Raw genomic sequence first — 13,822 nt, 5'->3', positions numbered from 1 at the left:
AGCTGATCCATCTCTGATCCATCAGGACCAGCTTCTTATGATTCATCTCCTTCTGTCCTGCTACAATCTTCCTATCAGTTAACCATCTTTTGAGCTGGTCTCTTATTGCCAAGTTTGGGGGAGGGATGATTGATAGTCCACCAGTCAATAACAAGCATTCTCAAATGAATTGTGGCTATTTGTTGCCTTGTTGAGTGCATGACTCAGGCATGAATTTGCAAGAAGGATTTGAATGATGTCTCCAATGCAGGTCCGGCCAAGTTCAGGCTTCTACACAAGCTATCTGAACTGAGTTGTCTGAGTTGTCTCTGTTCTTCTACAAGCTATCTGAACTGAGTTGTCTCTGTTCTTTTGGAATGCACCCCCTCCCTCCTGGGAACCCTGTCTGTCAGTCTATCATCTATTATAAAAGTTATTAGCAAGGTGACTTTGGGCGACTTACAATCATAATCATAAAAAGTTTTTTAAAAAATATGTATATAAATTAAAAACATGAATTAATACCTACAAACACTATGATCCAATTACAGACTACATCCCATCATATCAGGTAGCAGGACTGGGGAAAATCTAAGGGCAAGATTTGTATGAATTCCATGCAAAATAGACAATGAGGTGTCCTTGATGCTCTCTGAGCTTGCTTGTTTTCTTGCTAGCCTGGATGATGTTACCAAGTTTGGGTAATGAAACATCTGCAAGAAAACAAGCAAGCTCAGAGAGCACCAAGGCCCCCTCATCTCAATCCTGAGCTACAAATATTCTCCTTTAAAGTAGACAATATTAGAACCCTTTCTCTGCAATGCTCTAGGGTCTCCTGCTTAAGCAGGGGATTGAACTAGAAGACTTGTCCTAGTGGACAATCACTTAAATAGGACCCAGCTGTGTGCTGCAGCTGCCAAAAAAGCCAACACAGTGCTAGGCTGCATTGATAGAGGGATAGAATCAAGATCACGTGAAGTGTTAATACCACTCTACAATGCCTTGGTAAGGCCACACTTGGAATACTGCATCCAGTTTTGGTCCCCACGATGTAAAAAAGATGTTGAGACTCTAGAAAGAGTACAGAGAAGAGCAACAAAGATGATTAGGGGACTGGAGACTAAAGTATATAAGGAACGGTTGCTGGAATTGGGTATGTCTAGTTTAATGAAGAGAAGGACGAGGGGGGACATGATAGCAGTCTTCCAATATCTCAGGGGCTGCCACACAGAAGAGGGAGTCAAGCTATTTTCCAAGGTGCCTGAAGGCAGAACAAGAAGCAATGGATGGAAACTAACCAAGGAGAGAAGCAACCTAGAACTAAGGAGAAACTTCCTAACAGTTAGAACAATTAACCAGTGGAACAATCTATCTCCAGAAGCGGTGAATGCTCCAACACTGGAAGTTTTTAAGAAGAGACTGGACAGCCATTTGTCTGAACTGGAATAGGGTTTCCTGCCTGAGCAGGGGGTTGGACTAGATGACCTCCAAGGTCCCTTCCAACTTTATTTTTATTATTATTATTATTATTATTATTATTATTATTATTATTATTATTATTATTATTATTATTATTATTGTTGTTGTTGTTGTTGTTGTTGTTGTTGTTGTTGTTGTTGTTGTTATTATTATTTCCAAGGTCCCTTCCAACTGTTATTCTGTAATTCTGAAATTTTTCTCTGACATTTTTTTTTTGCAGGAGAAAGTAAAATAAATGTAACGCCCTGATGAATTACTTTGAGAGGGAGCGTATCAAACTTTAGAATGGTCATGGCCATTTGCAGGCACGATAACCTGACCGTTTCACACAATATACCCAACCAGCAGCTAACAGTATCAAAATAAATGAATGCAAGTTGAATTGGTAACTGAAAGACTATTATAGCAGCTTATTGAGTTCAGATGGCCCACTTCCTGCTGCCAGAGACCCCGTTTGGCCTTTCAGTCCATTCTACTTCCTTTCTTTCCTTTGCTATCTCTACGTCTGTTGCCAACAACAAGTTAATTTCCTGGCTCAAGCTGAGCTCAAGAACATTTGTCAGTGTCAGATTCCCACCATGAGCCATTCATCAGATATTTATCCTGATTAACACCATGCCATCGGCCCTACCTTTAAAAAAAAAATACCTGGCTTCATCTCATGGTTCTTAATTTTCTTTTTTCAACCAGCTATCAAGTTCCTCTTTGTCCTAGAAAGGATGTTATCAGATAGTTTGGTTTCTGCAGTCTTGGTGGTTCCTCCAGAAATTTTGCAGCAGCTTCGAAACTGATGAATTTGCACGAACAGGAGAGGAGAGACTCAGGAGAGCATTTCAAAAGGGGTGGTGGTCAGCAAGGTCCCAGGTAGTTAGAGGAAGACTAAATAAAGGGTCCAGGGTGAGAAGAAGACAACACAAGGACCTCGTCCAGCATCCATGCCCTTGAGTGAAATTCATACTTTGTCTATGTCTAGGACAAAACTCTCCCAAACTTTTTTTTTCTTGAAGGACAATTGGGACGGGAGCAGAATGCCATGTCCTGTCAAAGCATAAGAAACTTGACACCTCTGTAAGTCTTTAAAAGTGACCCTGACATTTTGCTTCCTGTTTGATGCCCAGGATATCTGATTTTCTGAGTGTATTTTGTGATACCTCTGCCATTGTAAATTTTTAAAAAATATTTTAGGAAACATCGATCATGCTGTCCACCATGTCTTTCCTCTCTATAAGTCCGTAATGTTAGCAGTGTCCTATATTTTATTTATCTGATTGAGTTAAGGCACTAGTTTCTGGAGTCTTGATGCATCAATAATTGGTTAGTTTGAAGAAATGCTGTAAGAATTATGGCTGGATCTTCTTTTCACTCGATGTGAAGGATCGGTGACAGACCTTGCCCTGAATTGTCCTACAAAAACTTTTGCAGAACCAGAGAGAGAATCAGGACAAATAATCTGCAGTGAGCAAGGAGGATTTGTCATAAAGTGCAAGAGGGATATGAAATAAGAATTGTGCCTGGTCATTTGAGAATGCAGGGCTGAGCGGCATTGACCCCAAGCCTCTCTCGCTTCTCTGCTCTTCTACCTAAGTGGTGGCAGGTGATGCAATTGTCAAATTCCATCTAGGACTGCTGAGCAAAGCCACAGATCCATCCTGTGGATACCTCAACTCCTTTCGCTGAAGGTTCTTAGCTGGAAGACTATGGTGTCTCCTGCCTCTGACTTTTCCAAGCCTGACCTGAAGGCTGTGGAGCAAAATCAAGGCAGATTGTTCTTTGACTTTCTGATCTCCCCGCAAATTGCTTAGACCAGGGGTGTCCAACCTTACCAACTTTAAAGACTTGTGGACTACAACTCTCAGTGTTCCCTAGCCTCTTTGGGGACTGTTTGTTCTGATTTTGTCTCTAGTTCTGCAAAGATTTTTGCAGGACAATTTTGGGCAGGATCTGAATTCAGGGCTTGGCTTGGCTGGGTGGGGAAAGTCTGGGCATTGAAGTGCACAAGTCTTAAAGTTGGCAAGGTTGGACAGCCCCGGCTTAGACCAGAGGTCCCCAATCTTTTGGGCACCAGGATCTGGATTTGTGGAGAAAAGTTTTTCCACGGACCAGAGAGTGCATGGTTTTGTGTGCTGCCTGCATCCTACAGATAGGGCTTTGCTTGTTTGTGTGGACCAGTTGCTGGCATGCCGCGGCCTGGTACTGGTCCACGGCCCGGGGGTTGGGGATCCCTGGCTTAGACCCTTGGTAGAGTAGACAGGACAGCTAGCTAATAATCTTCCCCTCAAACAGGAACAAAAATTGCAGACTGGTTGAGTTGCTTTGGGATATCCCAGGAACAGAAGCAACGAGGAATTGATGTTCCTCCTAATGAAGAATAGCCAGATGTTTCTCCTTGATGTTACTTTGAAGTCATGCACATTGAAACACAAAATAAAGCAGATGAGATTTCCTTCTCCCTGCCCTTCGCCAGAGTTTCTGATCTCTGTCATTTTCTCACAGCTCCTTCCTGCGCGGGGTTCCATACATCTCGTGTCCCAAGATGTATGCAACATTTAATAATAATAATAATAATAATAATAATAATAATAATAATAATAATAATAATAATAATAATAATAATAATAATAATAATAATAATAATAATAATAATAATAATAAAAATTGCTGCAGTTTCCTTTGCTGATGGCATAGTGTTGCAGTGTTTGCCAAGGCATCTGAAGACTCGCATTCCCTTCCCCTGATTGACTGAGCTCTTTCATTAATATTAATATTATTAATAATATAATATTAATGATTTTAAATTAGCTCTACAGACCCACCATCGTGGAAAACCTGCTGGCTAAATGGAATTATTTGTGATGAAATTTTTAAAACAGAGCAATTTGGAGAAGCAAACGTTCTACGATCGTCCTGGATTTTGCATTATGGATCCGTCAGGCAACGTGAGACAGCTGGGTGTTGGTTCAGCTGGGATTGGAAAGCATTTGGGCCAAAGCTCTGAATGGAATTGCAGTTTGTAGTTGGGGTGACAGGTCTATTGGTCAGGGGGAAAATTCTCCCAAATTCAGAGATTTGAGAAGGTTTTTCCAGAAGCCCAGCCCCTCTTTTCGCTTCAAACTGACTCAGACAATCAAATCAGACCAATTCAATAGTTCAAATCAAAGCATCAATTCAGATGTAATTGTCTAAATAGATTTGTATGGTCTGAACAATAATCTCAGTTGATCAGCGATTGGATTTGAACTGAATCGGAGCTGATCTGCGCAGCCTTTGCAATCCCCTATGGAAATTTTGTTGTACGTCGTTGTTGTTTTTTTGTTACCCGCAGTAATCAACAAGTTCTCATCAAGGTACCTCATATTATTAAAACAGACCTGGTACAAAGCAACTTAAGGAAGCCCTCTAAATATAGTGGAAACAACCAACCAAATAATGAAGACAAAGGATTGGTACACTTTAAGGATCAAGAGCCCACTTTAAAGTCATTTTTTCCCCCAAAGCCTAGGTGATGAAGGAGATGACTGAATTTCAGGAGGCAGGAATTTCGTAATCCTAGTGTCACCAAGGAAAAAATCCTACCTCCGTTTTCCTTTGCTCCAAACTCTGAGCAGATTCACCCAGGAGCTCCCCATTCAGCAGGTCAAAATAGAAATGGACCAGGTGATCCTTCAGCCCCAAACCATGCCTGGCTTTAAAGGTCAAAAACAGCAGCTTAAACCGTCCTTAGAAGTGGATAGGAAATCATGCAGTGCCTGGAGCGCTGGTGTGACGTGCCTGTATTGGCAAGTACCTGCCAATCGTTTGGCCATTGCACTCTGGACTAATTGAAGCTTCTGTGTGGCCTTTAATGTTTCTGAGATATGATGTCTCATAGAATCTAAGAGTCTTGAGCAATTATTCATCCAACCTTTGGCTCCAGGCAGAATCTGCTGCAGCATTTCAGACAGATGACTATCCGACTTCTGTTTGAAGACCTTCATTTCTTAGGAACCTGTCCTGTGGAAAGATATAACTTGCCGTTAGTAAATGGATAATTTCTTGTCTTGATAGAAGATAGTATTTGTAACTCAGGATGGAAATGAGAGGTCCTTGGAGCTCTCTGAGCTTGGTTGTTTTCTTGCAGACGTTTAATTACCCAACTACATAACATCAGCAGTGCTAGAAGGAATCTGACTGAGAGTAAACCTGTCTCCCTTTTAGCACTGATGATGTTATGTAGTTGGGTAATGAAATGTCTGCAAGAAAACAACTAAGCTCAGAGAGCATCAAGGACCCCACAGTCCTCCTCCTCCTCCTCCTCATATCTCACTCTCTTCTAGCACTGACGATGTTATCTAGTTGGGTAATGAGATGTCTGCAAGAAAACAACTAAGCTCAGAGAGCATCAAGGACCCCAAAGTTGTCGTCCTCGTTCTCCTCCTCCTCCTTGATGTTATCTAGAGTAATGAGATGTCTGCAAGAAAACAACTAAGCTCAGAGAGCATTAAGGACCCCACAGTTGTCATCCTCGTTCTCCTCGTGCTCCTCTTCCTCCTCCTCCTCCTCCTCCTCCTCCTCCTCCTCCTCCTCCTAGATGATATCTAGTTGGGTAATGAGATGTCTGCAAGAAAACAACTAAGCTCAGAGAGCATCAAGGACCCCCAACATTTCTTGTCTGTTCTGAGAAACAAATAACTTGTTTCTCTCTTTCCCTTTCAGGTTCCTCATTTCAAAGTTGCTCCAGAAGAGTTCCTCAAGCTCCAGTTCCAGAGATTCACAACTTTGAACCTCCATCCTAGCAACACTGACATCAGTGTCGCTGTAGCTGGGATCTTGAATTTCTTCAACTGCACCACTGCTTGCCTCATCTGTGCCAAAGCTGAATGTAAGAACCATCATCTAAGCTACCCATCATGAAACATTTAGCTTTTGATTTCCTGAGTATTTTGGGTCCATTGTCATGAGAATACACACTGCATCTTCCCCGATGGAAGGCCAAGTGATTGCAGAACAAGGGAGACAACCAATTGACCGTCCATTCTGACCACAGATATGTGCAACTTGTGCTCACACAACAAGCCAACTAAAGTTCTAGTGGCTTCATTCCCATGGCAAGCTAAGCTAAGCTAAACCGTCTTCTTTGCTTGTAATGCATTGGTGTGTTATGTGAACCCAACTGTTGACCTTTCAAGATAGATCATATAAAAAAAACAGGCTGGGGTTGTTGTTGTTACTGTCTGTTCAAACTTTCTCCAAGGTCATTCTTTGACTCTTTACACCAGGAGTCTTCAAACTTGGCCCTTTTATAACTTGTGGACTTGAACTCCCAAAATTCCTCAGCCAGGCACGCTGCCTGAGGAATTCTGGGAGTTGAAGTCCACAAGTCATAAAAGGGCCAAGTTTGAAGACCCCTGCTTTACACCATCCCGCTTTTCCCTCGTATGATTCAGTGCATTGCACACACGAGACCATAAAAATGGATTACGTCAACGACCAAGTATATTATATGAACTCAGACAACCTGTGACTGGCCCAAATTTGCCTAGTGGGTGTAAAACTGGGTTTCTAACTTTTGCTTCCATCTGGATCTTTTTATTATAACCCTGGATGGCTACGATTAATGTATTTTTGTCCCAGATTTATCTAATGGGAGGCAGCCTGTTTTCCTGTCGAACTTTACCTATTTTTCCTTGACCTCCAGTTCCCCACTCATCTTGCAGGCTTTGAGAACCATCTGGCTATTTCTTCATTACTAATGGCAGAACAGAATCGATGACATTTAACAGGACAATTGGAAGGAAGGGAGCAGGTCTCTCCCTTGTTTCATTGACCCTGTGTTAAGGTTGCTGCTACTCCGTAGCCTTTAACAAGAAGGAAAACACACTCTTGCTTGTTCTTGATCTATATTCTCTCCGCCCGAAAGCCCTCATGGCAATTCGGCATCAATAACATGCTTTCTTACACTTTGTCTTAAACATGGAGTACTGAGGAACGAAATCAGGAAGGCCAAGTCATCAGTATCGATGGAGATTGTCAGTCATCCAGGTGACAGTTGTCCCAAAGGTGCTTATTCAAAAGGCAACTGGACTTCCTTTGTTTTTGCTTGAAGACGTTTCACTTCTCACCCAAGAAGCTTTCTTTTGTTCTGACTTCAGAACTTCAAAACTGTCAGAGCTGAAGAAGCTTCTTGAATGAGAAGCGAAACCTCTTCAAGCAAAAACAAAGAAGGTCCGCAAGCAATTCCATCAAGAGACACATTGACCCATAACCAGCCTATGAACCCCTCAGAATCCAAATCAACTGCACAGCCAATCAGAGACAGCACTGACCCTCAACCAACCCACGTAAGCCCCCCCCATCAGCAGTTCACCTCTCAATGACGCTGATCTGAATAACCTCCCCATCACAAGACCCATCACAAGACTCTCATTGATGACTTCCACCTGACCCATCACAAGACCCTCACTTGACACACCCACACCTGAAGCCCTTATAAACAGAAGAACACTGACAGTGACATCCCCTAAACCCGGCTGAAGACGTTACCTAGTCTCGTAACGAAACGTTTGGAAACCAACCCAGAAGCTCGGAGAACCACAAAGTCCAGTTGCCTTTTGGAAAAGCACCTTTGGGCCAAGTCATCAAGCAATTGGTGAGTGTTTCAACCTCCCTTATGCCTCAACAGCCATGAAGCCTTCAATCGGTGTCCCTAGATGTACCATACGCACATACCTTAACCCACTTGTGTATCCTTGTGTAAATCCAAGACATGGCACACTAGAGCAGTGGAACATACTCGCTGGGGAGCAATACAGATGCTTGGTGTTTAATTTCTTCTCTGCTTCATTTGTTCTTTCGTTTAACTGGATAGAACAGCTCAGAAACCAGATTGTTTTTAAAATAGCGTGGCACCCACCATTAATTGAGTCAGGTTGATTGCTTTTAACCATGTGTGACTGAATGAGCTGGCTGCCAGCTGAGTGCAGCGGGGAAGAGGGCTTAAGGATAAACTGTGACATTAAACTACAAGCCTGAATTATGGGACAGCCTTGGTGATATCCCAGTTTATTACAGGACAAGGAGGGGGGGGGGAGGAACTTTTTCCCATTCCTTTTCATGTCTTATCCCCTTGAATTCTTTCTCGAATCAAGATACGTCTCTGTAGAATGAGCACTGTTAATATTTTTTTCTTTTTCCCTTGTGGTTTAAACCCTCTTTGTCTAACCTGGATAAGATTGAACGTGCCTTTTTAAAAACAAAAAAAGCTTTTGCTTTTTTATCTTTTTACTTAAAACAAAACTACTTCCGTATTGATTTAAATTATTTAGGAGGGAAAAGAAGAACACTTTTCCATGTGCATTTACCTTGCGAACCTTCCTAGTCCTTAATCAAGTTCAGCTGTCTTGCTATTTTCCAAAACAGCACAACTAGATTCTAGGGATGGCAGTGAGACCAACTGAGTAGCCTTTGTTAGAGATCTTGAGGTAGAGCAGTACATTTCAAGAATCCACCATCACTTACTGATAATTGACTAAAGGGCCAATCAGTATTAGGAGAACATGAACAAAGCCCTGTCAAAACGTTGCTAGGCCCATCTTGCCAGCATTCCATCTCATGTGGTGGTCCCCACCAGATACATCTAAGAAGCCCGCCTTATTCCAAATTTTTCCCCACTGCTTTTATAACCTGCCTGTTTCTAGTTTGCTCAGACAGTGTGTGCACTTCTTCAACTGCCCGTGTGATTCTCCCCAAAAGTCTCTAAAGAAGACTTGGCTTGATGTTCACAATGGGCTTTAATAAACGAGATTAGTGGAGAGTAGATCCATCACCAACATCTAAAATAGGCTTCTGTGTTTAAAGAGTCTATTCCTGAATGTCAAAAAAAGAGGGAAACAGGGTTTATTTTATTTAATTTTATTTTATTCATAAAATTTATATGGCCACCCGCTTGCTCTCGGGGACTCTGGGCAGCTTACAAAAAATAAAAACCCAGCATACAACAATAAAAACAATAACTCCCAACCAGCCCCTTGGTGACAGCAATGAGTCAAACAATCCAATTGATGGGCTCCAGCCAACTCAGGGTTCCCCAGGCCAATTGGCAAAACCAGATCTTCAGGTCCTTGCGAAAAAGTGTCAAAGTGGAAGGGGGCAGTCTAATTTCTGCAGGGATGGTGTTCCAAAGGGAGGGAGTCACCACAGAGAAGGCCCTTCTTCTGGGTCCCACCAGATGTAGGAGAGTAGACCCACAACATTCCCCACCTCTTCACTCTGCCGGGTTGGGTGGATATAATCAGGAGAGACTATCCTCCAAATAACCCTGCAGCATTTTTGACCCTGCAGCATTTTGATCAACCCTTGGGAACTTTGGGTTGACTGTTTCTTAGACTAGAGTGTTCTTCTTGTGTTAGAACTCTTTGTACAGATAATCAGAACACAATAACCAGCAGCATTTCTAAGGAAAATGAGCAAGAGAGTAGCATGGAAGGTCTAGGAGAAATTTCTACTGTTTGAACAAGCAATTAACATTAACATAAAATAACAGAGTTGGAAGGAACCTTGGAGGTCTTCTAGTCCAACCCCCTGATCAGGCAGGAGACCCTATCCCATTTCAGACAAGTGGCTGTCCAGTCTCTTCGTAAAAACCTCCAGCGATGGAGCGCCCACCACTTCTGGAGGCAAGCTGTTCCACTGGATGATTGTTCTCGCAATCGTTAGGAAATTTCTCCGTAGTTTTAGGTTGCTTCTCTCCTTGTTCCAGTAATCTCCGTGGAAAACAGTCCACTCCAAAACAGTCTGTGAGGTGAAGTCCACACAGCTTAAAGTTGCTAAGGCTGAGAATAAGTGGAACGGGCACTTACAATGCTTCCCCATCTCCCTAGTACTATGTATGCAAAGAGTAGGGTCTAATTTCATTTGGAGTGGGGGGGATGGAAAATAGAAATCAAATTAGCAAAAGGCCAAAGGGGGACCTCCCGACCTTCCATTGCCACCCATCGCCATAAAAACCGTGGTCTCTCCCCCTCCGTTTATTACTGCATGCACGGACAGCTCTTAGCCGCAGATCCAGTGAGCTGCTAATTACTGCCAGCTAAACTAAGGGCCATAAACAAGGTCAGGAGAAAAATCTGAATAGAGGCGATGGGAAAGAAACAGGTTTGAGTAGCTGGAGTCGGAGAAAAAAGGAGAGCAGCTTCCCTCCCTCTCAAAACTGAGTAGTTTTCAGTCGTTTAGGAAGGAGAGGACTAATTTATCGGGAAGTCAGAGTTTTGTTTTGTTTTGTTTTTTCATTTTTCAAACATCTGTTTGGCCTTTAAAAGAGAGAAAATCAAAGCCAAATGGAATCACACGCAGATCCTCTTAATCATCTTTCCAGCAATACGTGCCTCGCACTTCCAGTGAAGGGACTCACAAAAGATTTCTGGTTGCACAAGGTATCCCTAAAATAAACATTATATTGTCAGAAGAATTTCCCAGTTCACTTCCAGCTGGGAAAAGCTGATGATGAAGGAATTTGAGGACAGCAGCTACCGCAAAGCAGATTTTTATTTCAGGAAGGCAATAAGGCAACAGTGGAGTGACTTCAGCGTTCCTGCCTTGCAAGGTGACCCTCTGGTCCCATGTGTGGCTTTTTTTATATAACAAGTTTTATTAATTTTTCAATTTTTACAGCCAGGTAATTAGGAAACATCGTGGAGATAGGGTAGTCAATAGTCCAATAACAGTCATTCATATAAATCAAAAATTACATCATTAAAAGTTCCCTCTCTATTTCCCTTAATTATTGTATCATATTCAATTTAATATATTTCTTAATAGAGCTCAATCAATCAATAAATTTATGAACACAATTTTAGTTATAGATATCCAAGTCCTGATTTTGAGTTTTACTGAATTCCAATTACCATGTTCAAATTTAGCCTTTAATAACCATAGTGTTTAAACTTCAGGTAACCCTCATTTCCTTACAGGATAATTATCGCAGCTGAAGTATACATATTATTCCAAAATTTAGATTCTTATCTTATTCCACTAATATATTCTGTTCCTTATCCTAATAGCTCTTTATTTACTAATAACATATCTTTCATTGTCACAAACCCATTTCCACATAACAGTTCAACACTGTAATCTAGAAGTTAATTTTCATTTCCATTATAAATGTAAATACTAAATATTAAATCAATCAGTGTCTCTAAAAACCTCCTTAACCCATTAGGTGAAATTTTAAGACCCACTTTTAAATCTAACTCTGGCTTTCTTTTTGTGCCAAACAGGCTTCCATACCAGTGCCTTTAAATCCTCCGATGTGTCTCCCTTCATTCCCACACATGCTGTTTGAATCAAGGGAGAACATCCAGTTATCAATTTTTCAAAGGAACTGGCCCTTTTGTAGTTATTAGGTTACTGCCCTAATAAGTCAAATCTCCATGTTTGGTTTAAAGTGTTTGTCATCAGTTCAGTCTTCTTCTTCTTCCTCCTCCTCTTCTTCCTCCTCCTCCTCCTCCTCCTCCTCCTCCTCCTCTTCTTCTTCTTCTTCTTCTTCTTCTTCTTCTTCTTCTTCATCTTCATCTTCATCTTCCTTCTTCCTTCTTTCTTCTTCTTTCTTCTTCTTCCAGTTTGCTCTGAGTAAAATAAAAAGTCATATCTAGTGTTGTTATTGTTGTTTGCTTATCTAGATTGTCAGAGTTCTCACTTATATTGTAGTTGTTGTTCAGTTCCTATTGCTTTGAAAATTACAGGTATTTTAGTTAAAGCCAGTATTTGGTCATCAAAGTTCTCAATAGGTTGTGTATATTGTTGCACAAAATCCTCTTTAATAATGGGTTGTTCCTCTTCTGTTGTTTTTTGATTTAGAAGTTGGTCAGTTGAAGTCTGAAGTTCACTTTGTCGTTTGGGGATAGCATCTTTGGCTTTCACTCTGGAATTCATTAGCACAGTGACTTCAATAATTTTTTCAAGTATAAGTTTATAGTTAAGTTGTGGATAGAGTTCCTCCATTTCTGTGGTAGTTAAAGATAGTCTTTTAGTGGAGGCTATGTTTAAAAAGAGTCAGCCAATGTCTGCCTCCACAGTTTCTAGAAATTGTTTTCACCGCCCAGCTGTTTCCAATTCTTATCTTTTTTGATAATGTGAAGGACAAGTCAAGGGAGCCAACAAGTTTCACAGTCAGAAAAATTCAGTTGCTGTGCCAGGTTTCACCACAAGATGTCCCCAGTAGGTTATAAATTTTTTTCCCTAACGACAATTATGCTTTTATACACTTAAGGGGAAAAAAAACAGAAGCGTATTTTTCAGACTTAATAGATAGTTAAAATGCTAAGTCTCTATAATAGGAACTTTTAGGACGCCAAAATATCCAAAAGATAGAAATCCAGTTATTTGGTTGTAAAAATTAATTATTCTTTTCTTTACTTTCCAAAGCTCAGATTCCCAAGGTATATAAACGCCGCTATATTGAGAGCGGGGAAGAAATCTGAGAGGCTTTCACAGGAAAGTAGTTAGGGTAGAAAAAAGGAGAGGAAGGGTCTCACCCAGATCTTTCACGGTGCTTCGTTGTGCTTAATAGTGCTTTTGGCTTTCAGCTGGTGCGGCTGATCGGCCATGTTAATGGCGGTCTTTTCTTTGTCAATCCAAAGGAGCTGCCTCAACTCAAGCGGGAGGGCTGCCACCCTTCCATGCTCAAGCGAGGGTCCTCTTTAGCAGTGGTCGCCCCTCCAGGGCGACTTTTGACCCTTTCTAGGGTCTTTCGGTGAAGGAAAACCAGACGGCGGAGAGGAAGCTCTCTCTATACGTCCGCTAGCACCGTGATCTGGAACCGGCCCATGTGTGGCTTTTTATATGCTTTTTCTATCCTGGAGCTGTGGGTGGGCTGGCTCTTTCTTTTGTGTTTTTAATGGTTGCTTGATGTTCTTTTCTTTGTCCTAAGTGGTATCTCCTTTGTCCAGTTTCTATTTTAGGGGGCTTAATCCTGTCAGGGGCAGGGCAGGTAGTTCTCCTCAGGGATGTTCCCTTTGTCCTGATTCTGTTTTGGGAGTTAATCCCATCAGGGGCAGGGCAGGGAATTCTTGATGGCTTTGCTATCTGAGCTTTCCCTATTGCTCTTGGTGGTATGCCCAGGTTTTCAGTGGAAGGTTTTTTCAGAAAAAGTGTGTTTGTATGTTTTCCTAATGGGGGGTGAGAATATGGGGTTTTTGTCTAGGTGGCTCTTCCAACAATGTCAAAGGCTAAAAGGGGAGTGATGGGAACAGTGGGGGGGGGGCTTTAAACCCATCCACTTGAACAGGGCTGAGCACCGTTTTGACAGCTTAAGTGATGCTTAAGTGACAAGGGGGGCCCTCTTGTGTGCTGCTAAATCCCACCTCTAGTGAAATAAATTCTGTATTTTTGC

The 13,822-nt window shown here is 41.8% G+C and overlaps 1 protein-coding gene across 1 annotated transcript in view; it reads left to right on the top strand.

Annotated features, from left to right (window-relative positions):
• Positions 1 to 13,822, top strand: part of GRIK4 (glutamate ionotropic receptor kainate type subunit 4) — a 112,966-nt gene that overhangs the window by 10,625 nt on the left and 88,519 nt on the right. The window contains exon 4 of the mRNA XM_015813736.1: positions 6,151 to 6,316. Within this exon, the coding sequence (XP_015669222.1) occupies positions 6,151 to 6,316 (166 nt within the window). The remainder of the gene's footprint in view (positions 1 to 6,150; positions 6,317 to 13,822) is intronic.

Source organism: Protobothrops mucrosquamatus, unplaced genomic scaffold (assembly GCF_001527695.2).
Source record: "Protobothrops mucrosquamatus isolate PMUCROS unplaced genomic scaffold, P.Mucros_1.0 scaffold186, whole genome shotgun sequence".
Lineage (NCBI taxonomy): Eukaryota > Metazoa > Chordata > Lepidosauria > Squamata > Viperidae > Protobothrops > Protobothrops mucrosquamatus.
The sequence above is the reverse complement of the archived record's forward strand: the minus strand, read 5'-3'. Positions and strand labels throughout refer to the sequence as shown.